Genomic DNA, 21,120 nt, shown 5'->3' with positions numbered 1-21,120 from the left:
TTAAAATCATATTAGCACATCGTTTCCGTTCGCTTATAAGGTTAGGCCTTCGGGGTTCGGAACCGAAGCGATTACAACAACCCCCTCGGATTATCGTAGCGATAAGGTCCCAAAGTCCACCTGGGTAGCTCACCAATTACAACGTCTCCTACGGTGTGTGTTGTTTGCATTCTATCAGAGAGTAAGAGGACATTGTTACACACTGTCTTTAAGTCAACACAGACCCACTCCGGGGGACAACTGATCGTTAGGAAGTACAGCCACTGATGTCAAGGCCTACCTATACCTGTCTTTATGCATTGTCACATGATGAGAAAATTGAGTAGAAACAAAATAGTTACTAAATTAGAAGAAGAATTCATCCGAGTGGCCTAATTTTACAGATTCAAATTTCCAAGTTGAAATGCGGGTTAATTGAGATGTTTTGCTGTTTGGTGTTAAGTTCGACTTTGGAAAAAAAACTTTCGTTCAACAAGGTTAATCGTATGTTCTTGAACTTGAAAAGGGCCCACTCTATATTTATTCGTGTAGTATTTACGGAAGTAGAGATATTATTTGTTCTAAATATAAACGAAAAGTGCTTTTGAAAGAAACAAAGCAATCGTAACAAAAACATAACTGACTTTTCCAATAATCTTACTAGCTAATATTTCAATCTTTCTTCTTCAATACAAAATCAGTATATGAAGCATAATAAAATAGCCTTAAAATAGGATACAAAAATTTCCGTCTGTGTTTACAAAAACAATGAAGGAAATAAGCAAAAACAATGTTTAATTGCTGCAAACTTTAAACGTTCAAGTTTAATTTAAATATTTCTTCTTCAATACAAAATAATTATGTTTGGATGATGAAACTTAATAGGCCTAACATAGCTAAAAAAGGATGTCCGGAAAGGAAAAACGGACAAAAAAACTTCCGTCTATATTTACAACAACAATGTTTAATTGATGCAAACTGGTGTTCTTCTCACGACAAAAATGTATGTGATGGGGCGTGCCTTGGGCGAGGTAGAAACAAACAGATTTTTAATGAGAAATAAATGGTTGATACATAGGATCCACTGATAAGATGATATTTCCAAAGGCGTTGGCGATAATCTATCATATTTTAGCTATTTAGCAAAGATATTAATGACTAGTGGTGTACCCATGCCACCGGCGTAGAAAGATAACTCCTAAGTAACATCCACACTAATGAGCGAAGACAGGCGACATGTTGAAAAACACCACCTCATAACTGAAAGTGTTTGGAAGAAACAAAAATAATATATGTTTTGAAATGTGCAACTAACGTTATTATGAAGGCCAGAATTCCAATTACAGAATATATTTGTCATTTTCTGACGAAGATTGACAATGAGAGGAAACATTTTAAGGAAAAATGTTTACGATAGTGTTAGAAATAACAGAATTTTCATGATCATAACCATCATACTTGTAAAGTCTTAACGATTAAAAACAACGGGGGACTTTCACATTCCAACCACAAAGCCCCACGATTTCTATACAAAAGTAAATTCATGAACAATTGTTTTCTTCGATTTCTGTTCATTAATACTACTAGAACAGTACTTTTTGACGTATGGTGATCGAGCCTTTGCAGTTCCTACACTTTGGAACATTCTTCCTAATTCTTATCGAGAGTCACCTTCCATGAAGTTTACACATTTTTAGTTTATGAAATCTCTTATAACGGAATGCAGTTATGTGGGTTTTGTTCTGGTAGCTTTTAGGTTTCATGAATCAGTTTCTAAACGCGAAAAAAAAACAATAAACAAAAACATTCTTATTAATATTGATTGATCGATAGATATTTGGTTTTATTTCAGTTGTCTGCTAAGTTAATAGGTCTATAGATAACATTATGAAAAAACTATGTATCTATGTATTTAATTCAGTCTTTTTTATTTCTTAGCGTTTGGGACAATCTGCTGACTGTTAAAATCGCTATATATAAATATAACATTACCATGAATGTCAATATAACTATATTGCGTGCCGAAGATTAACATATCTCAATTTGACATAAATAATAGTTATGAGTAAACAAATATCTACTTTGGTGTTCTTTTAGTGGTACCTAACGAACGTGATTCCTAAAATACACCTGTATTTTTCAGGAATTCTCAAGACCATATGTTCACAGTACACTTCCTAGTCTGTGAACACGTTCAGGCTTCCAGCTAAGTGACACCCCACAACACATTCAAATTCTTAATCTATGATATAATTGCTGGTCGTATTGGAATTTGTTCAGCCTGAGGGGGTTTTTATATTTCGTAACAATTATTAGATTTTTCTATTTTAATAATTATGGTATTTCAGACAATTTGTAACAAGGTAAAATGTGAATAGCACTTTACAAGTTAAAATATATCATAAAGACTAAAATAGAAATATTTTGAAATGGTAATTTAAGAATTTAAGAAAAACAGAGAAAAGTAGAAGAGAAAAGAAACGTGACAGAGAAAGAAACGCTTGTTTGAAATGAGTGAATAACAGAAAGAGAGGGAGAGCATGTGTGCTGAATAAGATAGAGGGTTATGGAACATCATCAACGTCGTATTAGGAAAAGACCAGAATAAATGGCAGCCATATTGGACGCCATCTTGGATTTCTCGGAGAGAACAAGGAGGATTTTTCAGGACTTTTATTATGATGTTCCAATCATAGTTCTGGACCTTTCCTGAAAAAAATAGCTTGTTACCAGAAATGTTCGGGTCAAACCATAATGTTCTTGGACCAGACGTAATGAAACTCTCTTGTACACGTTAGAAAACTTCAAAATTCAGCAAGGTACCGGGATTTATGCTCTAAAAAGCCATTTTAACATCATTATAAGATTATTTCTTCACCACCAAGTACTTTTATTTTTAGAACTACTTAAAAATAGTGTCTGTCCGCTTACTAAACGTACCTGGTTGGTGGCGCTGTGGATGTTAACTAACTTTTTGGTCCTGCTGTGAACACCTGCATAAACAAGTCATGGCAACCGAACGCGCTATCACGTGGTTACTGTGGTGTATTGAAAAGACTGCTACACTCTTAATCAGTCAAAACATTACTGCACTACGACAGAGTCAAACACGTGTCTATAAATATATATATTTGATAAGTATTGCTAGCCCACCAAGTTAGGGCATGGGATGTTAATTGTCATTTTTAAGTATCATTTCATCAAAGAAGGTACTGTTCTCAAGTTAAATAAGAAGGATTCAAGTCTACTTTGAGCTTTCAAAAAAGTTCTTCGGCTGATCTCATCTTTATCTTGGATTCGAATATACCAGAAATATACAGTAAATATTTGCAAGTCGCCGATATTTATGATAGACAGGATGTCTCTAGGTGCATTTCAGCTTTCAGGTAATCCCTTAAGACTGGGACCATCAGGACACCATCCACTATTCTTTGGAGGATGCTCGACAAACTCTAACTCGTTCATGGCAGCAGCAGCGGCTGCAGCTGCAGCTAATGCGCAGCCTAGAAAAACTAGTTTTCTTATTGATGATATCCTGCACCCAGCAAGTTCAAAAACACAGTTATCTCAGATACAAGCAGCACAGAACTTGAGTAAAGTTTGCATCGATCCATTTAAAATGGGAATGAACAATTTCTTTGGATCAAGTTTAGGACATTTCTACAGATTTAATGGTAAGTATATTATAAACCGGTTATAATCATATTTAGCATTTAAGCTATGATCTGAAAGCTAACATAAATGGAAAAAGTTGTATTCAATTATGCTGAAAGTAAAAATAGCATGCTTATGTAAAATTTAGAATAAATACATTTCTGCCAAACGAATATATAAATACTAACTATGTTATTAGGACTTTGACAAAGGCAAAAGTGCTGAGTCAAAGATTCAATGACAGCAGTGATGACATCAAGACATCACTTTTTATCAGCCTCTGATATATCTATAACATTCAATAGTCTGATAGTGTACAACAGTTTATATTTCTAGACTAGACTTATATAGGTACTTTATATATTTCATTCCATCATCCCTCCTATCACCATTTGTACACGCCAAAACCAGACTCTGCAATGCTTTCGTTAGTCAGAAGTTTTGACTGTATAATTTACTTTAATTTTAATCGTTGCTATAGTATTTATTTAATGATACAGTAAATCTGACTGGAAGAACATTCATACAAAATATCAACTAGAACAAGAATATTCTATTTTGCACCAACCGTAATTAGTGTACCAATACATACTAAACATTGGTGCTAACAACAACACAACCAAAACTTCGGCTAAAATAACTTAATTAGGATTATAACACAATAAAACACCGTAAAATTAAAAGATTATTAAAAATTAAAACAATATGACCAAAGTATATAAAAGAGAACATAAACAAATAAGAATTTTTAGCATGAAACTGACGAAAGTTTAAGAGCCTGTGAACAAACTTATTAGAAAATTGTATTTTACACAAACTGTCAGTACGTAATTAGTGTACCAATACATACTAAACATTGGTGCTAACAACAACACAACCAAAACTTCGGCTAAAATAACTTAATTAGGATTATAACACAATAAAACACCGTAAAATTAAAAGATTATTAAAAATTAAAACAATATGACCAAAGTATATAAAAGAGAACATAAACAAATAAGAATTTTTAGCATGAAACTGACGAAAGTTTAAGAGCCTGTGAACAAACTTATTAGAAAATTGTATTTTACACAAACTGTATTTCCATTACAAACACCACATAAGATACACATTATATATAACAACGTCTTACAAAATATGTAATTCTTAATAATTACATCCATGTTTGTGGATGAAAAGTTGAAAAACAACATTCTACGCATACTCAGATGGTACGCAGACTTCATAAAAACTCCCGTGAAGAAAATAAAAATTGTTGAAGGAGATGTCATCGAATTTGGGTGGCACTTTCAACTAAAGCCAAATAGTTTGGCACATTGAGTGACCCCCGCGTATACCGACAATTGGTTTTGACACCAAATCGGTTGGTAGATTTAGCCTCCAAATACCTTTTAAATACATACCATCAGAATTTGTATGTGACAATTATCTTTGACCCATAGTAGGGCTAATATGCCACGCGATTCCATTGAGTTAGCTAATCATTTATTTATAATAATGCCGTTAGATCGCAGGGGCACGTCGATTGGGGATACAGCGAGCAGCTTGAGGTGACGCTTTTTAGATGCTTACTTGACGGCAATCACCACAAATGCCCGTAGAAACCTCAAACGATATCCAATTAATTACTGCAATGATAATTCAAAACTTATTTTAAACACCGGTTCTGATAAATAACTACCGCGACAAACCAACTTCAAATTGGTTCTGTCTTCTCCCATCAAATAGCTATTCAAACATTGACATCAACGTAATTAGAAGTTCAAAGTTTGAAATTATTAAACAATTTTAATATGGATTGGGTTTCGTAATTGAAAACGGAAGCGTGTCTACTTATTATAATAACTTGATTTTAATAGTAAAAAGTCTTCCAGAAATGTTAAAGTTTAAGTACAATTATCGAATTATAAAAACTAGTACTATTACAGAAGTAAGAAATAGTGCAGACTGACAAATCGAAAGTTTAGACACAAAGGATGTCAAGTGTGGTGGAACAATGTGAATATAAAGACATAGCTGATGAAACAAAGTTAGTTATGAATTGTAAAATTACACACAAATTCGAATAAAAAACCCCAGGATGAAATCGACGAATAACAAATAACGTGATACCAAGTAAAATAAAGACGTGTATAAAATTGTTTTTATCAAACCAGTGGTACAAATTATGAAAATAGATATAAAGAAGTTTATACACATTGTCAATACAAACCAGATGAACATTTACAATCATTAATTTAACAACTATGTGTTTGTTTAATAAGTACTAACTAAGTACTGACCACCTATAAGTTCTAATTATCAATATCTTATTTTCATTCTAGAAGCACTTGCACACCATCATCCAAATCCATCAGCGTCACACTTATCAGTACCCATTCCAGTACCAGTGTACCTCAGAGGTAAATCACCTAGTACCCCAGACCCATCGAAAACGAAGAAATGTCGCCGAAGTAGGACGGTCTTCACTGAACTCCAACTACTAGGACTCGAGAAACGATTTGAGAAACAGAAATACCTGTCTACACCGGATAGGTTAGAACTGGCTGAAACGTTGGGCTTGAGTCAACTACAGGTGAAAACGTGGTATCAAAACAGAAGGATGAAATGGAAGAAACAGGTGAGACTATGAACAAATAACACAAGAAATATCTAAACTCGAAATATTATATTGACGACGTCCACTCGATATACATGACATACAAAATGTACTGTGGGCCTACGTCCGTTTGAAAAACAGTAAATATAACACATACAAAACTATGTAACTTATATATTGGCTCCAACTCTAAATTGACATCGAGAACATTATACGACTAGACTAAAGACTAGACTAGACAAGACAAGAGCGCGTTAAAATATGCACATCTTTTGTCAATAACAAACATTCTGTCAATAACTATAAAACGCACACTTTTACAGAACAAATCCTGTTAAACTCAATATAATATGTTTTTCAGGTGATGCAATGCGGAAACCACGAAGCACCAACAAAACCAAAAGGTCGGCCACGAAAATCCGAAATGGACGATACGATGTCATCAATAGGGTCTCCATCAAACGAATCGGTGTCATCCCAACTTCCTCCAGATTCACCCTCTTCAGAGATGTCCGATAATTTGCTTTCAGTAACGACAACTGATACATGAGGAAGATGTTAACATGGGCGAAAATATTACCAGTACTAAGCGGGTCGTTGGTTCAAATCCAACAAGAGGACATTTTATCATTTTGATATAAAACTTTCCGTGGAAGATGATCTATGATTGAGAGAGAATTATAGGAGTGTATTCCTAATGTTAATATATAGTTAATACGGAGAAAAATATTAATTCAAGAACTGTGTCAATGCTTTTTAAGAATTATAAAATCCATCCAGGTACAGTTGAGTGTCCATAAAAGCTTTAAAATCTTGTTATATAATGTTTTGAACCAAAGATGCATAACTAAAATGAAGTAAAAAGAAATATGTTTGTGGCAATTATTCATTTGTTTTTACTCATCATAAGAAATCCGCCAAAATAATGATAAAACATTTTACATAAATCAAAATGCAAACAAATGAAAATACTGTGGATATCAGTGACTGATATGCCTAGAGGGTCCTAAGCTTTCTGAAACGTATTTCTTCTGATACAATTTCGCTAATTCTTAGAGTCACCAAATTGTATTATTTTTTTTATTTTTTAATAATTGTATATGAGTATTTCGTTACTTAAATAATAAATGTACATATTTAGATAAGTTATGATGATATTAATATTATGCGTGTTTTGAAGTTCTTAAAAGAACATGAATGTGTTTGTGCTTTTAGCTGTAAGATATTAAACAATGTTAAATATATGTAAATTTTGCTGAATAAATTACAAAACCAATAAGAAAAGTTTAAGTTTAAAAAGTGTATCATTATTTTGTTGAAGATAGAAACTATTCTAAAAATTATAACGTAATAATAGGCCTAAGGAAGAATGGAAGCAAGAGAACTATGTATAGAAGAATTAGTTTATAGTTATTCTATTGGAAAAGTCATACAAACAAGGCCATATACATGGCTGCAGTCGCCTGCTCAAATTAGTGTTTACCGACCAACCGACCGAATAATAGAGTCGCGTTGCACGCACGCGACTAAAAAACAGGAAAGTACAAACAAGACATACGCAGACTATACTGTCCGACCATCATTCTCAACAAAATAGAAAAGAAACACCAAGATGTTAAGAAGCAAAGAATGGCGATAGTTTGCTAAAACAGAAGTATCTTGATTTTATCATTATTATATGTTGTTATCATCGAATTCCATATGGAATTACTGTTTTGTTCTTGTCTAACAGAGGTGATACAATAACCAGTAAAAACTACATGTTTTTTAACTAATGAAATAATTTACACCAGTCTATAACAACAACACCGAGTAATTAGACTAACTTACCCGGGAGAAAAACGCGTTTCTCCCTGGAGATGGTCGAGGCCAGATCCTACCTCCTACCAAGCCTAGCCTAACAGAGTAGCCTCTCATTAGTAAGATGTTAAATAGAGATATGAAATACTACCTCATTAATACTAATATATGATACAGAACTTTAAGATACAATCTTCCGATCAAGTCCACGTTCATTTGTGATCCAATCGAATATATTTCAACATGTACGTATAAGTCGGATATGGTTTCTATAAATATGTGAGTTGTGGTTAAGACTCCACTAGATATCGTAATAATTGGCCAAAAACTTGCAAAATGCTCAGTAGTCGTCCTTCAAGAATTATAAAATGTACAAGAAAGTAGCAGATGTTATTACCGCAGAATTCTCTCAGTTGGTTTATAAATCGTTATCTTATAAAACCTAAATATGTGTGTGAAATCACATCAATTCTATTCATAGTGTTTAATTGGTTAGTTTAAAGTATTTTGAGGAAGTCTGGTAAAACAAACAACAAATAAGTACATGATGAGAGCAACTGTAGCGATGGACAAAATTATACTACCGATGATGATGACGACAGTACAATCGATGAACGACTATGTTTTTCGCAGACGACGGCGGTAGTGACGACAACGGAGAAAGCAACAAAATAACGATGATGTGGATGAATATGATTTTTAAAAAAAATCAATGGCTTTGATAATCAAACGTTCTGCTGAAGATGATATGAAAATGGTACGAGTGACGTAACTATACTGAATAAATGTGTTTACAAAAACACGAACATGATAACGATGTTAAAAACGAATCTAATTCACTGATTAACAAAGAAACCCGATAAAGCAGCAACATAACGATGTTGAGGTTGAATATGATTGCAATAATGACGTTGATAATCAAACGTTCTGTTGAAGATGATATGAAAATTGTACGAGTGACGTAACTAACTGAATAAATGTTTTAAAAAAACACTAAAACGATGATAATTTGTGATATGTATAAAATATACAATATTGTTAATCTAATTCACTGATGACGGAATTCGAATACAAATGAAACCGATAAAGCAGTAAAATAAAAACAATCCAACTAAAATAATGTTTAAATAATAATAACCGTTGACTTTGAATCAATTAAAAAGTAATTTAAATTGGAATGTCTAACATTTGATTCATTTAATGTAAAAACACAACCAACACGTTGCACTTTTGGTAAAGTTCAATTGTGTCTAATCTGGAACCAATATCATGTTTGATTGACATTACATTATTAAAAAATAAATTTCTCAAATTAAAACTAAATTAAATGGGTATGAGTTCAAGTTATTGGCGGTAATTAAATAACAATAAAAGGAAATAGGTTTTAATATTCAATTGAATACTGTATGTCTGGCGAAGTACACAATCGAACGATAATTTAACAGAATACTGTAACATTTAAAAACATTTTTATACGAAAACTAGTCCTACATAATTCCTTACTTTACAAATACGACCGATAGTCTATTCTGATGAATACTGAATACATTTAAAAATAATCTTTATACGATAACTAGTCGTAATTATAATTTCTTATTTTGAGAACAAATTACCAATAGGCATGTTGAAACTCTGCTTCTTAGCCTGGAATACATACATGAGTTTTATCACATTATTCGACAATACGCTATGTATAGTATTTATGACCGACACGGCCACTGACTGAAACGGCCGCAAACAAATTTTGTTTTTAAACAATGTATTTCTGAATAAAGTACTATCGTTAACGTATTTCCGTCAAAACACGTAAATACTGGCATCTTCAACTTTACGCTGTAATACTCTTACAACGTATAGCGGTAGATACCAATATTTAAAAATGTAATCAAAGAATAAATGATTTAAGTTCTTAGTGATTTTTCTATTATTAAAAATACCAAAGAGTATTTATAATGCGACTTAATGATACACATTAAATTTCGATTTAAGATAAGTAAGTAAACTACTAAATTGGATTAAGTAACCTATATTTATTTGGTATTTGATATACTGTACCATAGAGATATTATAATATCTCTATGACTATTGTACAAAGTAAGTATTTTAGTAAATCTAGTAAAATTGTTACATACTATAGGAGTACTACTGTAGTAATTTTAGAGTCAAATGTCGTAGTTAGAGCCAATTTAGTCACAAATTACTAACTTTACTACTTGACACTAACACATATAGGTTGTCATTTGAGGTGCCTAGGCCTTAGGTTAGGCCCCTATGGTGCTTTAGATCTGTAATCAGCAAGCCGGACAGAAGCCCACCACGACGGCTAACCCTACTATCGTCACGTAGTCTCCATATGAAATGATTTACACCATCATTATGAGTTAAATTTGAGACGTTTTTGTATTATTAGCAGTGACAAAGTAAATCCAAGTCGACATCCCTTATTTGAAGGATACGCGTTGACAGTGTTCTTCACAGTGAGACAAATTAATCGCCACTAATTGCTTTCAGATTTATTAAAATAGATTTCATAAATAATTATTTATTCGGATTTATTCATGTTTGTGTTTCGTTCTAAGACAACATGATGGAATGTTCGCACATAAATCTATAATTGGCTACCTACAGATATTATTTCCTACAAAATGTGTAACTTTGCAGGGGATAATGTTTCTATTGAAAGCTTAGTTCACATTCAGACGCAAGGCAATGTCGGAGGCGTAACGCAATGACGGAGGCGTAACGCAATGACGGAGGCGTAACGCAATGACGGAAGCGTAACGCAATGACGAAGGCGTAACGCAATGACGGAAGCGTAACACAATGACGGAAACGTAACGCAATGACGGAAGCGTCACGCAATGACAGAAGCATAACGCAATGATGGAAGCATGACGCAATGACGGCAACGCAACGCAAGCAATTTTGACCAATCTCGACGCGATGGGTCATACCAACAACGAATTCTTTGCGCACATAGTACAAACTCAATCTTCGGCGCATTCCTGTTGAACAAGACCGTTTAGGCCAATTATTAAGACGTATTCTACAAGCTTCTCAAATATGTACATTAACTTATAATATATCAACTTATTTTCACGGATTTACCATTGACGAATCACTATAATAAACAAAATGAGAAATTCTTCGTTCAATAAAACGGCTCAAAGATAAAAATTAAATGTCAACAAAAACATTATCACAACGGAAGCTAAATGATACATACAGTAAGAATTAGTAGTAGGAACTTGTTACGACTTTCTTTCAACGAGATTATTATGTTTCTTCAGTGGTTTAAATTTTCAGATTAAACAAACAAATATGTAATCTGGTCAAAAGACCTATAACAAATAGTTCAAACGTCTAATGTGTTTACTTCTTTTGTTATACAATTGTCAAAATTTCAGTGCGAAAGTAGATTAAAAAGTGCATAGACCTTAAGCCCTGTTTACACTATCAAACTAGTTTGACAAAAAAAGTGTGATCCTCAACTTTTTTTGGTCTATCTTTATGTCACTATTTCTCCATAGAGATGAACCTAAAACTCCATTTAAATCTATTTACATTAATTTGCATTTCTAATTTTGGTCAATTCAGCCCAGAAATTCAATACATCCTTCCAAAATGGGTTGCTTACCCTCTTTGAAATTTCAAACAGTGGAGAGGATCCAATATCAAAAATTGAACAGGATGTCTTTACAAAGGTATCGAACATTTATGTTGTCATCCATCTTACTCTCCTCAACAGAAATATTGATATATTCCTGCTACCAAAGTACACGTAAACTCTAGGCTCTGAGTCAACATAATTGCACTTGGGGAACACCTAGTTCTTACACCGCAATTCGTCCACTTTATGTGTTTTATTTATTCGTGAAAATGATACTAGAATACGAGTAGGCCTGCAAATCCCTTGCCATTGCTTATGGCAATGCGATTTCTTACTAATCGGTAAAGTTCGCTTGAACTCTCTTTTTTATTTTACGCATTTGAAATTGTTCATTAACATGTGCTTTATTTTGTAGTCATTGCATTTTTAAATTGTTATTCCAATTCAATTGTAATGTAAATGTAATTTCATTGTTAAACAATGTTAAAGATATATTGTCCGCCTGTAAAATTGTTTTCGATGTTTCGATGAAATTTTTCATTATCACGTACTTTATTTTGTAGTTTTTTATTTATTTTATTTTTATTTTATTTCAATTAAATTGTAATCGTTAAACAATGCTAAAGATATATTTTCCTCCTGAAAAAAATTATTTTTTTCCCCCATGTTTTTGTTGAATATGCCATTTTAATGTCACATAATAGGTATTCACTTTGACCAATAATTGGATCGAAAAGAAAAATATTTACCCTAATATTGACAGTAATTTAAAGCTAAAAATAGTCTGACTTTATTTTGTCTATTTATAATTATTTTTTTTTTAGTTTTTTCTTACGGAAGTGATTAACTTTATTAAAACTGAGAAATGGCCTAGGCCTATTCAAAGTTGTTTTGTTTGTATTAATCTTCATTAATACAGCTTTTTTTTTTCTTTTTTTTTTTGACCATATTTAATGAGGGTGATCATTGAAGGGTTGTTTAGTTTTCTATACTACAACATAATAATATAATTTAATTAATGGACAACACGCATTTTGCGTTTGATAAGCCACGGAAGGTATACTGGTTTGTGTCATGCATTGAACAATATTACGAAGTACAAAATCATTATAAAAGCGATGAGTTATTTACATCGTTTGTATCTGAAGAAAGATCTGTTGCCAGAAACGGAAAGATGCAGCAACAATTCCATGGCGGCGATAATTGAAGCAATCGTTGTAATTAAATCAATCGATTCATTTAGCAGATAATAAGACACTATCAACAAGAATAACAAGTATCTACACAACTCACAACTACTTAATGCTCACTTCCGATTGATCCTTATTGATCACGTGGTTTATAACTAATTTGATTGGCTGTTGGGCTGTCAAGTTCGTCGTCTGCTATCATTGAGTTACAAGCAATTGGAAACTTTAGCCTTTATCGCTGGGTGGTGGTTAATTAGACGAATGAATTGCTGTAGCATTTGTACTAACAACTACGTTTGGTTACTTAAGAATCTTTTCTTAAGTTAGCATCTAAGAAGGATTTTGACCGAGAGAATCCAGCGGACACCTGGCATCGCATAAACCATACAAGAGAAAACAAAACACAAACTCAGCATCTTCGCTCCTGTCCGTATGAGACTCGACACTACAACCAAATTATGTGCTTATCGAATTATCGGCTGTACTGTAATTATCTCGAAATATGTATTTGGAATAATATTTATCTTGAATGATTATAATTGCCGTAGGCCCACCCGCTACGATCACACGGAGGTCCCTCAAAGATCTACCGCCGTCGTACCGGCTGATATTTCAGGTAACGCCTGGGCCTACCACCTAGCTATTGTTTGGTGAGAAAACTCTACAAAATAGTGCAAATTTAAGAATAGAACCACGCGGAGGTATACGCACTATTTTCTCGTATCTTGGGTCGTAAGAAAACACCTGAGGCTGTACACGTGTTTTGATTGGTGAAAAGTGCAAAGGCATCGCCGTGAACTAGGAGGCAACTTATCCATAACTATTTTTATAAGTTACAATCTTTAATATTTTAATATTTCAATCGACAAGACCAATTTAAGCGAGTAATTAGCGGACATGGTACACGTTTTCAACCCGTCCCATATGGATGTCAATTGGACAGCAATACGCACGAACAAAAATAATAACTTTAATTTAATTTAAAATAAACAAAATAAAACATTTCTGCAAAGAAATCATGATTTTAGAAACGAATTTGTAAATTGTACTAAATATTTGTTTGTTTATTTATCCGACGAATGCAATAGGCCTAAATCCGACAAACATACGGAATACTGTACGTATTGTACTTAACTTCGGTAACTTTTCAACTACTTAGATGACTTAGATGATATATCAGATGTATTTCTATATTATATGATAATATCACAGGCACAGAATAAATTCTAAACCACCCGGTGATATAATGGAATTAAATGAAACGATAAATAAGAGGAAATCTGTGAGAATAACAAAAATTCGCCCCAACCGAGATAAAAAATGTTCTTTTGTTGTTTTTTTTTTTGGCACACCTTTTAGAAGTTTTGTAAAAGTTTTGATGTTTATCTGAAACATACACAATAATAATTGTCCACATTTATATATTTAAAATACATAAAACATTTTATTATACTATATATTTTATTGAAAGTCTGCGTATATATATAACAATTATCAACAATTATAGTAGCTTTTTTATTTCTAATTTCTCTTCAAGTACTCTTTAGTGTTTTCTTTCAACTTTTTTCTTATTTTATTTATATTTCCATCTGATACCCACAGCGTTGTAATTTTTCAGTAATTTCCTGTTCGATAATTATCAACTTTTTATATAACATTGTTTATGTTCATGATAATGTTAGACATCAAATCCAACTTATTTTCAACATTAGAACAATCTTTATCTAAAATACCGGTAGCTTTATCATCATAATTATTGTATTGTACGTTTTTTATATACAATTTTAAATTACGTAATAGCTGTCTCACTTGATTTCGATTTTATGATGAAATCGAAACTTTACTGTTAGCGTTATTCTCTACGATGCTATTTTGAAACTATTACTGTACTATATTTATTTTTTGTTAAAATAACAGAGTCAGTTAATAAAGTAATCATTTCATATGGCTATGCTTGCATTTTTCATATTGCATGATTCAGGTACAGTTGCTTATGTTTAAATAAATAAATATATCTTACAAAAAAGGCAAATTGTTGTTAATATACTAACTACTATATTTTCAAAATTCATCACAATTTGTCCTAGTTTATAAGCTCTGTCTACACTATTAAACTTTATGTGATGTGCCCAAATATGGTAGTGATTTTCCCAAATATGGTAGTGATGTGACATCATCATGTCGATATATGGGCACATTACCTTCTTTTGTTTAAAGTTTGGTAGTGTAACCAGAGTTATTAAAATCTAAAAGATGCCCAGTTCCACAACCCTCATGTCTGTTATATTACTATTACTATTTAGCATAGGGCAACTTTACCAACTCTGCTTGTTAATTTTTAAGTATTATTTTTCCTATTATTATTTCTACACCTCTATATTATAATAATAGTTCATTCTTATACGGCGCATATACGTAAGTACTCAATGCGCTGCACATTATTACCTTGGTCATTTTTTTTGGATCAAACACATATGGAAACATACTCCCATAATGCAGGTAGTAATCAGCGCAAAGTTGTGTCTTGATCTAACTGGGTACCCATTTTATACACCTGGGTGGAGAGAGGCAAATGTAAGTAAAGTGTCTTGCCTAAGGATACAAGCAATGCGGCAAGAGTTTTATTTGAACCAGTAATCTAACGTCCAACACACTGCGCCACACACCCTAATATTATCATGATATTCTTTACTTAATTTTTCAAATCACCAGTTCTAGAGAGTTAGTTCTATATTGAGGTATAATGCTTCTTAATATACAAATATATTATTTTCAAATTTTGGAAAACATTACTGAATATTATATTATTTTCTATCTAAATATATTCCTCCACTTATCTTCTACTAAATACTTATTAGACTTCTATCAATGAGAAATGTAAAAACAAATTTGTCTCATTTAAGATTTAAATATTTGTTTTGTACCATATATACCTGTAGTATACAGGCATGTTTTGTTCCGTGATCAGAAACTCATTAAGTTGAGGAAACTAATAACATTGTTGCCACAATTACTTCTACATAATATCGGAAAATTTAAAAAAATGTCTATTTTGGTGTAAGTAACCATGATTAAGTTTTATACTAAAGATTAATCAATCAATAAATCGTTTGATTTATATAGCGCCATTCCAACAGTCATTGCTCACGGCGCTGCCAAGAATATCAGAAAATGTGAGTTTTGAGTAGTGACTTAAAGGTGCTCAATAATGATGTTTGTTTAATGTTCAAAGGTAGGTGGTTCCAGAGCCTAGGTCCAGCAATACTGAAAGTCCGATCTTCCCAACTATGTTTGCTCCTCGGAAAGTGCAGTAGCACCTGATGACTAGGTCTTATCAGTAATTTGTCGATAAAATGTTGCTTATTTTTCATAAAATGTTTTCTTTAGGTTGCTAATAGGAGAGAGTGAATTTGAGATTCTCATTTTGCCTGCGTCCATAGGCAAGATGATTAATGTTACTGCCTCATACTTCGGATGGGACGTGTAGTATCTACACATGGAATGAAGATACTCCCTGATGTATGATTTCCGACTTAAAACACATATACCTAGACCAATCAACAATTACCATCAAGCAGAGGTGTTGTTAGGTCTGGTAACAAGTCATTCAACACACAGAGGTGTTGTTAGGTCTGGCAACAAGTCATTCAACACACAGAGGTGTTGTCTGGGCTCGAAACAATGGCATTTATTGTTTTATCCAAGTAAGTAATCACAAAATAAACACCATCCTATATAAACAATTAGAATTAAAATTGGTTAAAAAAGACTACTGCAAGTTGGACAGTCTGTGCATGCTTTCAGACCGATTTAAAACGGCGTACTTGATAATAATAATAATAAATAAAAATATGGAGAAAAAAAAACGTTTTGATGCTTTTTATTAATTGCATTTGCAAGCCGCACTGTATTGATTCATTTTCTTTTATTTTGTTTCATTATGTTTTGTATGCGTTTTCTTTTTCAGGGGAATCATTTTCTTCTTGCGTAGTGTAGACCCCGATATAATATTTAAGTGGATTTATATCTTTCACTTTCAAGTTCACAATTAATCGTGTTGTAATCAATCGTGTTGGAAGTAATTAATTCTTCCAAGTTTCCAGTGTTTTGATAATTTACCTAAACCCAATAAGATTTCTGTTGTCGTGAAAGTTACAACAGACACTGATTACAACCACACAAATTTGTAACGCTCTTCGGAGCTGTGTTATTCCAGCGTAAAATCTCCCGTATGAAGACATTTAATTTATGAAAGAAAAACATTGTTAAAACTAAAAAAATGAAAATCATGAAAAGACAATGGTCAGCAAAGTTGACCAAGGCAGTATCAACAAATAATTAAAAATGTTTTCTTACATTAGCTGTCCATAGCATGGTTGCGTTTTTGTTGTTTCCATTCTTCAATTTGTTTTCTTAGATCGTCCTTGGGTATAACCATATCCATTGTTAGAGGTTTGCGATTAAATGGGTCATGAGGGTCACTGTGTGGAAGTAATTAAAGACAAATAGTAAAATATTTGATGAATAACAATTAATTATTCTAAAAATCGTTATTGTTTGATTGCAAAATGCACATTTTTGTTTATTTGAACTTTTAACCTTTTTTTAAAAAATTAAAAAAAAATTATTACAATATTATTATTAATTATTTTTACAATACTTTTAATCTAAACATTTTCAGTTTTATTTAGTAATTAATCAAACATTTATATTGCAGTAAATTCTGAAATGAGTTTAAATGAATCAAAAGTGTATGAATGTTTGAAAAAAGTGTTAAGTTTAGTTTTGAAAACATTTATTCATGAAAAAATGGTAACAAATACAATGATATGCGATATCAATTGTAGGTTAATGATTTTAAAATTTATTTTAAAAAATATTTATACAGGATAAAAAACATCAGGTATAGATATGTACCTGTTTTACATATGGTCCTGGTTTGTACAGTAATATATTAAAAAACATTCATAAAAAAACATTAAAAAACTTACAATACAACTTTAAAATCACAATACAAAGACAGACAATATATACAATGTTTTCAAAAGGAGTCAAAAATTAAAGGGATACATAAAATGTAATTGTTTTACAAATATAGTGGTTGATAAAATAGTCTAAAAAGAAACAATTCCTAAAAGATGGTAAGTTAAATGAACAAAAACAAAAAAAATAAATAAATCAAATTTAAATGAACAAAAATGATTTTGATGAACCAACCTCATAACATGTCTCTGAATTGTACTCCTTTCAACTATTTGGTTTGAAGTTGGAAGCAGGACTGGGTCAGTCATCAGAATGGTCAACAAGGGGTCAAGGAACTCATCTGGTGCATCTGCAAACAGTTCTTCCTCTGTCTCTTTCAACAACGACATTTTCTGTATTTAAACAATTTAATAATTAGTATTAAGATCAAATGTTAAGGCCAATTTAGACAGACAAGTGGTATTAAACAGAAATGAAAATATAGAATTATTCTTGATGTCATTCACACACAACGTGGAGCGGACCGGCGGTTTCCGCTCAGGATAGATACAGATTCTAACGGGGACAAGATACGGTTTCCGCTACTGTTATTTGAATGCATTATATAGCACTGCATAATTCATCAAAGGCATTTTTGGCGTTTCATACTTTTCAATTATGGATACTGTAATTAATAAACATTACAGTATATACAAATACATTACTGAAAAAATGACAATGCTTTGGGTATCAGTGGTTGGATAACAATGGAAATACATAAAATAAGAACCGAAAAAACGACAATGCTGTGGGTATCAGTGGTTGGATCACAATGGAGATACAAATAAAATAAGAACTGGGAAAATGACAATGGTATGGGTATTACTAGTGGGTGGATCACAATGGAGATACAAAATAAAAACTAAATCAAAATAAATCGATAAGAGCAAAGCTTTCGGATAACACTAATCCTTCCTCAGTGTAAGAGAGAGTATTTGGAGAAAAGTTGTACAAAATATAATGATTGGATCATATTGTTTACGAATTTGTATGTCAATTGAACAAAATATATGTTAAAAAATCTTTGTTATTAACTATTTTTGGGGAAAGAAACCATTTTTCAAATAATTGATAAACCCCACAAACCTTCAGAAACATTTAGTGAACCCAAGAAAACCAAATAAAGGAAATTCATGAACTCACTTGGTAATGTGTCTAAAAAAAAAAATGTGTTTCTGTTAATATCAACTACTTAATTAAACCTAATAAAAACACCATTTTCTGTTTAAAAATAATTATTTGCTAAATGCTGCAAACCACAGAGCAAGCACTATCAAAGTAGTTTGACAAAAATATGGTAGTGATATACCCAAATATGGTAGTGATATACCCAAATATGGTAGTGATATACTCAAATATGGTAGTGATATACCCAAATATGGTAGTGATATACCCAAATAATATGGTAGTTCTATGACATCTATGACATTACATTTTTTTGTCACATAAAGCTTGATAGTGTAGACAGAGCTTAAGACATCATGTGAACACACCTTAAATTTAGTTGCCACAACTTTAATTCCCTGGATGGTTGAAGACTCAGCACAAACTTTGATCAAGACTTTTTCTAACTTGATAAACAGACCCGGTGTGTATGACCTTTCATCGCCAGCCACTGCCTCACAAAATGCATCCTGATCTCCAAGGTTCACATAGATTTTAGAAATGTCTTTCACAAGTTGCTTAGGTTTGAAGTCGTACGCATCGAAATCCCTCACTTTCAAAAGACCCATTTTGTTTCCAATCAGTTTGACTAGAAAATCGTTGAACATTGCAGCAACTCGGTCAACCATGGAAGAGTGTGTGAACACATCTTTAATTTCTGTAAATAAACAATTCAGTTGTTTACTAATTTCAATCAATGAAGAATGTGTAAACACACCTTTAACTTCTATAAATAAACATGTAGTTGTTTGTTAGGCTGATGCATAGTGATCCACACAGCTCCAATAACTGATTGATGAAAACTGTATGGACATGGTGGCAGGAGCATGAAATTTGCAACTCCTATTTTACATAGAAATACATAATCAATGTATGTACTGATGATAGATGAATCCCAAATTTAGGAGGAGTATTTTCAATGCAAAATGATCTGTTCAGGCAGAGCTGTACTTGTAAATTATATGGGTACAAAAATCGATACAGTCTGTAGTGTAAGGCACGGAAATAATATTTTACTATATTGTCAATGATAGTTTTGATAAAAATGGCAAACCATAATCTATGTTAAAATGAGAAAATAAAAGAAATGACAAAAGATAATGACAAACAAACCTGATGATACATAGCTGAGAACTTTAATGGATTCGTTAGCCATTATGTTGAAGAACTTAGCAATCTTTCCTTGAGTTCTAAGGTTAGCATCATGTTGTAGCCGGTCCACTCTGGACATTGTTTCCCATTCTGGACTTTCTTTAGTCAACTCTAACTCTCTGATCTTCTTCAAGTACTGCATGATAACAGAGTAAAAAATAAGTTAGTTAATCTTTGCTGAGATTACAATTTAACATTTTTCAAAAATCTTATTTATTTTATTTATTCTTTTCAGTGAAACATAAAAAGGGAGCACTGATGAGAGACAACGGCTGTCATAGACAACTATCGCCTAAGTGCGTGTCTCTCCAACTTGTCAATGTCCATGGTTTTTGGCTGAAATCGTCATCATCATCTTCCTTTAATAAGCCCACCCTTCTGATGGGATTATAGAAGATAAGTAGGTACTTACATCCATAGCTTCATCAAGAGTAAAGATTGCATCATTAATTAGCAGGTTAATGAATTGTACAAACAATGGTGGCACTGGGTCTTCTATACTCAGCATTGACTCAGCAGACAGGTCCTGTAAGTTAACAATGTTGAATGAACATTAATAAAGGAGTATCAAAAGTAAATATTGTTAGTTCCGGTTCACACTAATGGAGATACGGATTTTTAGCGTATGATGTCCATGTCTGTAGTCCGTGTTTTAGTCTCTATACAACGCTGAAATGTATTAGTAAAAAAACGGTCAATTGTAGCATGTTTAAGACGATGATGTAATAAAGCATTCTATCCAATCAGAACATTCCCATGATAACAAGATTTCCACTGATAATTGATAAGAGTTGACCTGTTTCTGAACACCCTTGTTTTACCTCTGCAGTTTAAAATTTGACCTGGCCATCACAGAGTCAGAGATAATATGTCATAATTACATGGGTATGAACATAGCCTAAGTATAATATGGTAGTGATATGCCCAAATATGGTAGTGATATGCCCAAA

General features: G+C 32.4%; 2 protein-coding genes across 4 annotated transcripts in view; one reads left to right on the top strand and one right to left on the bottom strand.

Moving 5' to 3' along the window:
• LOC144850766 (ubiquitin conjugation factor E4 A-like) overlaps positions 1-21,120 on the bottom strand; it is a 34,271-nt gene that overhangs the window by 5,542 nt on the left and 7,609 nt on the right. The window contains exons 13-18 of one of the 2 annotated variants that reach the window (XM_078708184.1): positions 20,583-20,696; positions 20,132-20,306; positions 19,348-19,676; positions 18,050-18,207; positions 17,189-17,313; positions 15,511-16,563 (exon numbers count right to left, since the gene is read on the bottom strand). In XM_078708184.1, the coding sequence (XP_078564310.1) occupies positions 17,190-17,313; positions 18,050-18,207; positions 19,348-19,676; positions 20,132-20,306; positions 20,583-20,696 (900 nt within the window). In that variant the 3' untranslated portion in view covers positions 15,511-16,563; position 17,189. Of the gene's footprint in view, positions 1-15,510; positions 16,564-17,188; positions 17,314-18,049; positions 18,208-19,347; positions 19,677-20,131; positions 20,307-20,582; positions 20,697-21,120 lie in introns of those variants that run through there. The other variant, XM_078708185.1, reaches the window with a different exon arrangement.
• Positions 2,944-6,817, top strand: LOC144850788 (uncharacterized). Of its 2 annotated transcripts, none has more exons than XM_078708229.1 (3): positions 2,944-3,653; positions 5,961-6,253; positions 6,594-6,817. In XM_078708229.1, exons 1-3 carry the CDS (start codon positions 3,326-3,328, stop codon positions 6,780-6,782), a joined length of 810 nt encoding a protein of 269 aa, XP_078564355.1. In that variant the 5' UTR covers positions 2,944-3,325; the 3' UTR covers positions 6,783-6,817. The 2 variants fall into 2 exon arrangements, with proteins under 2 accessions (XP_078564355.1, XP_078564354.1); XM_078708228.1 differs by having other exon boundaries at positions 2,952-3,653; positions 5,958-6,253.

The sequence above is a fragment of the Antedon bifida genome, chromosome 8 (genome assembly GCF_963402885.1).
Source record: "Antedon bifida chromosome 8, ecAntBifi1.1, whole genome shotgun sequence".
In the NCBI taxonomy this organism is placed as follows: Eukaryota; Metazoa; Echinodermata; class Crinoidea; order Comatulida; family Antedonidae; genus Antedon; species Antedon bifida.
Note: the sequence above shows the minus strand (reverse complement) of the source record. Positions and strands in the feature narration are given on the sequence as shown.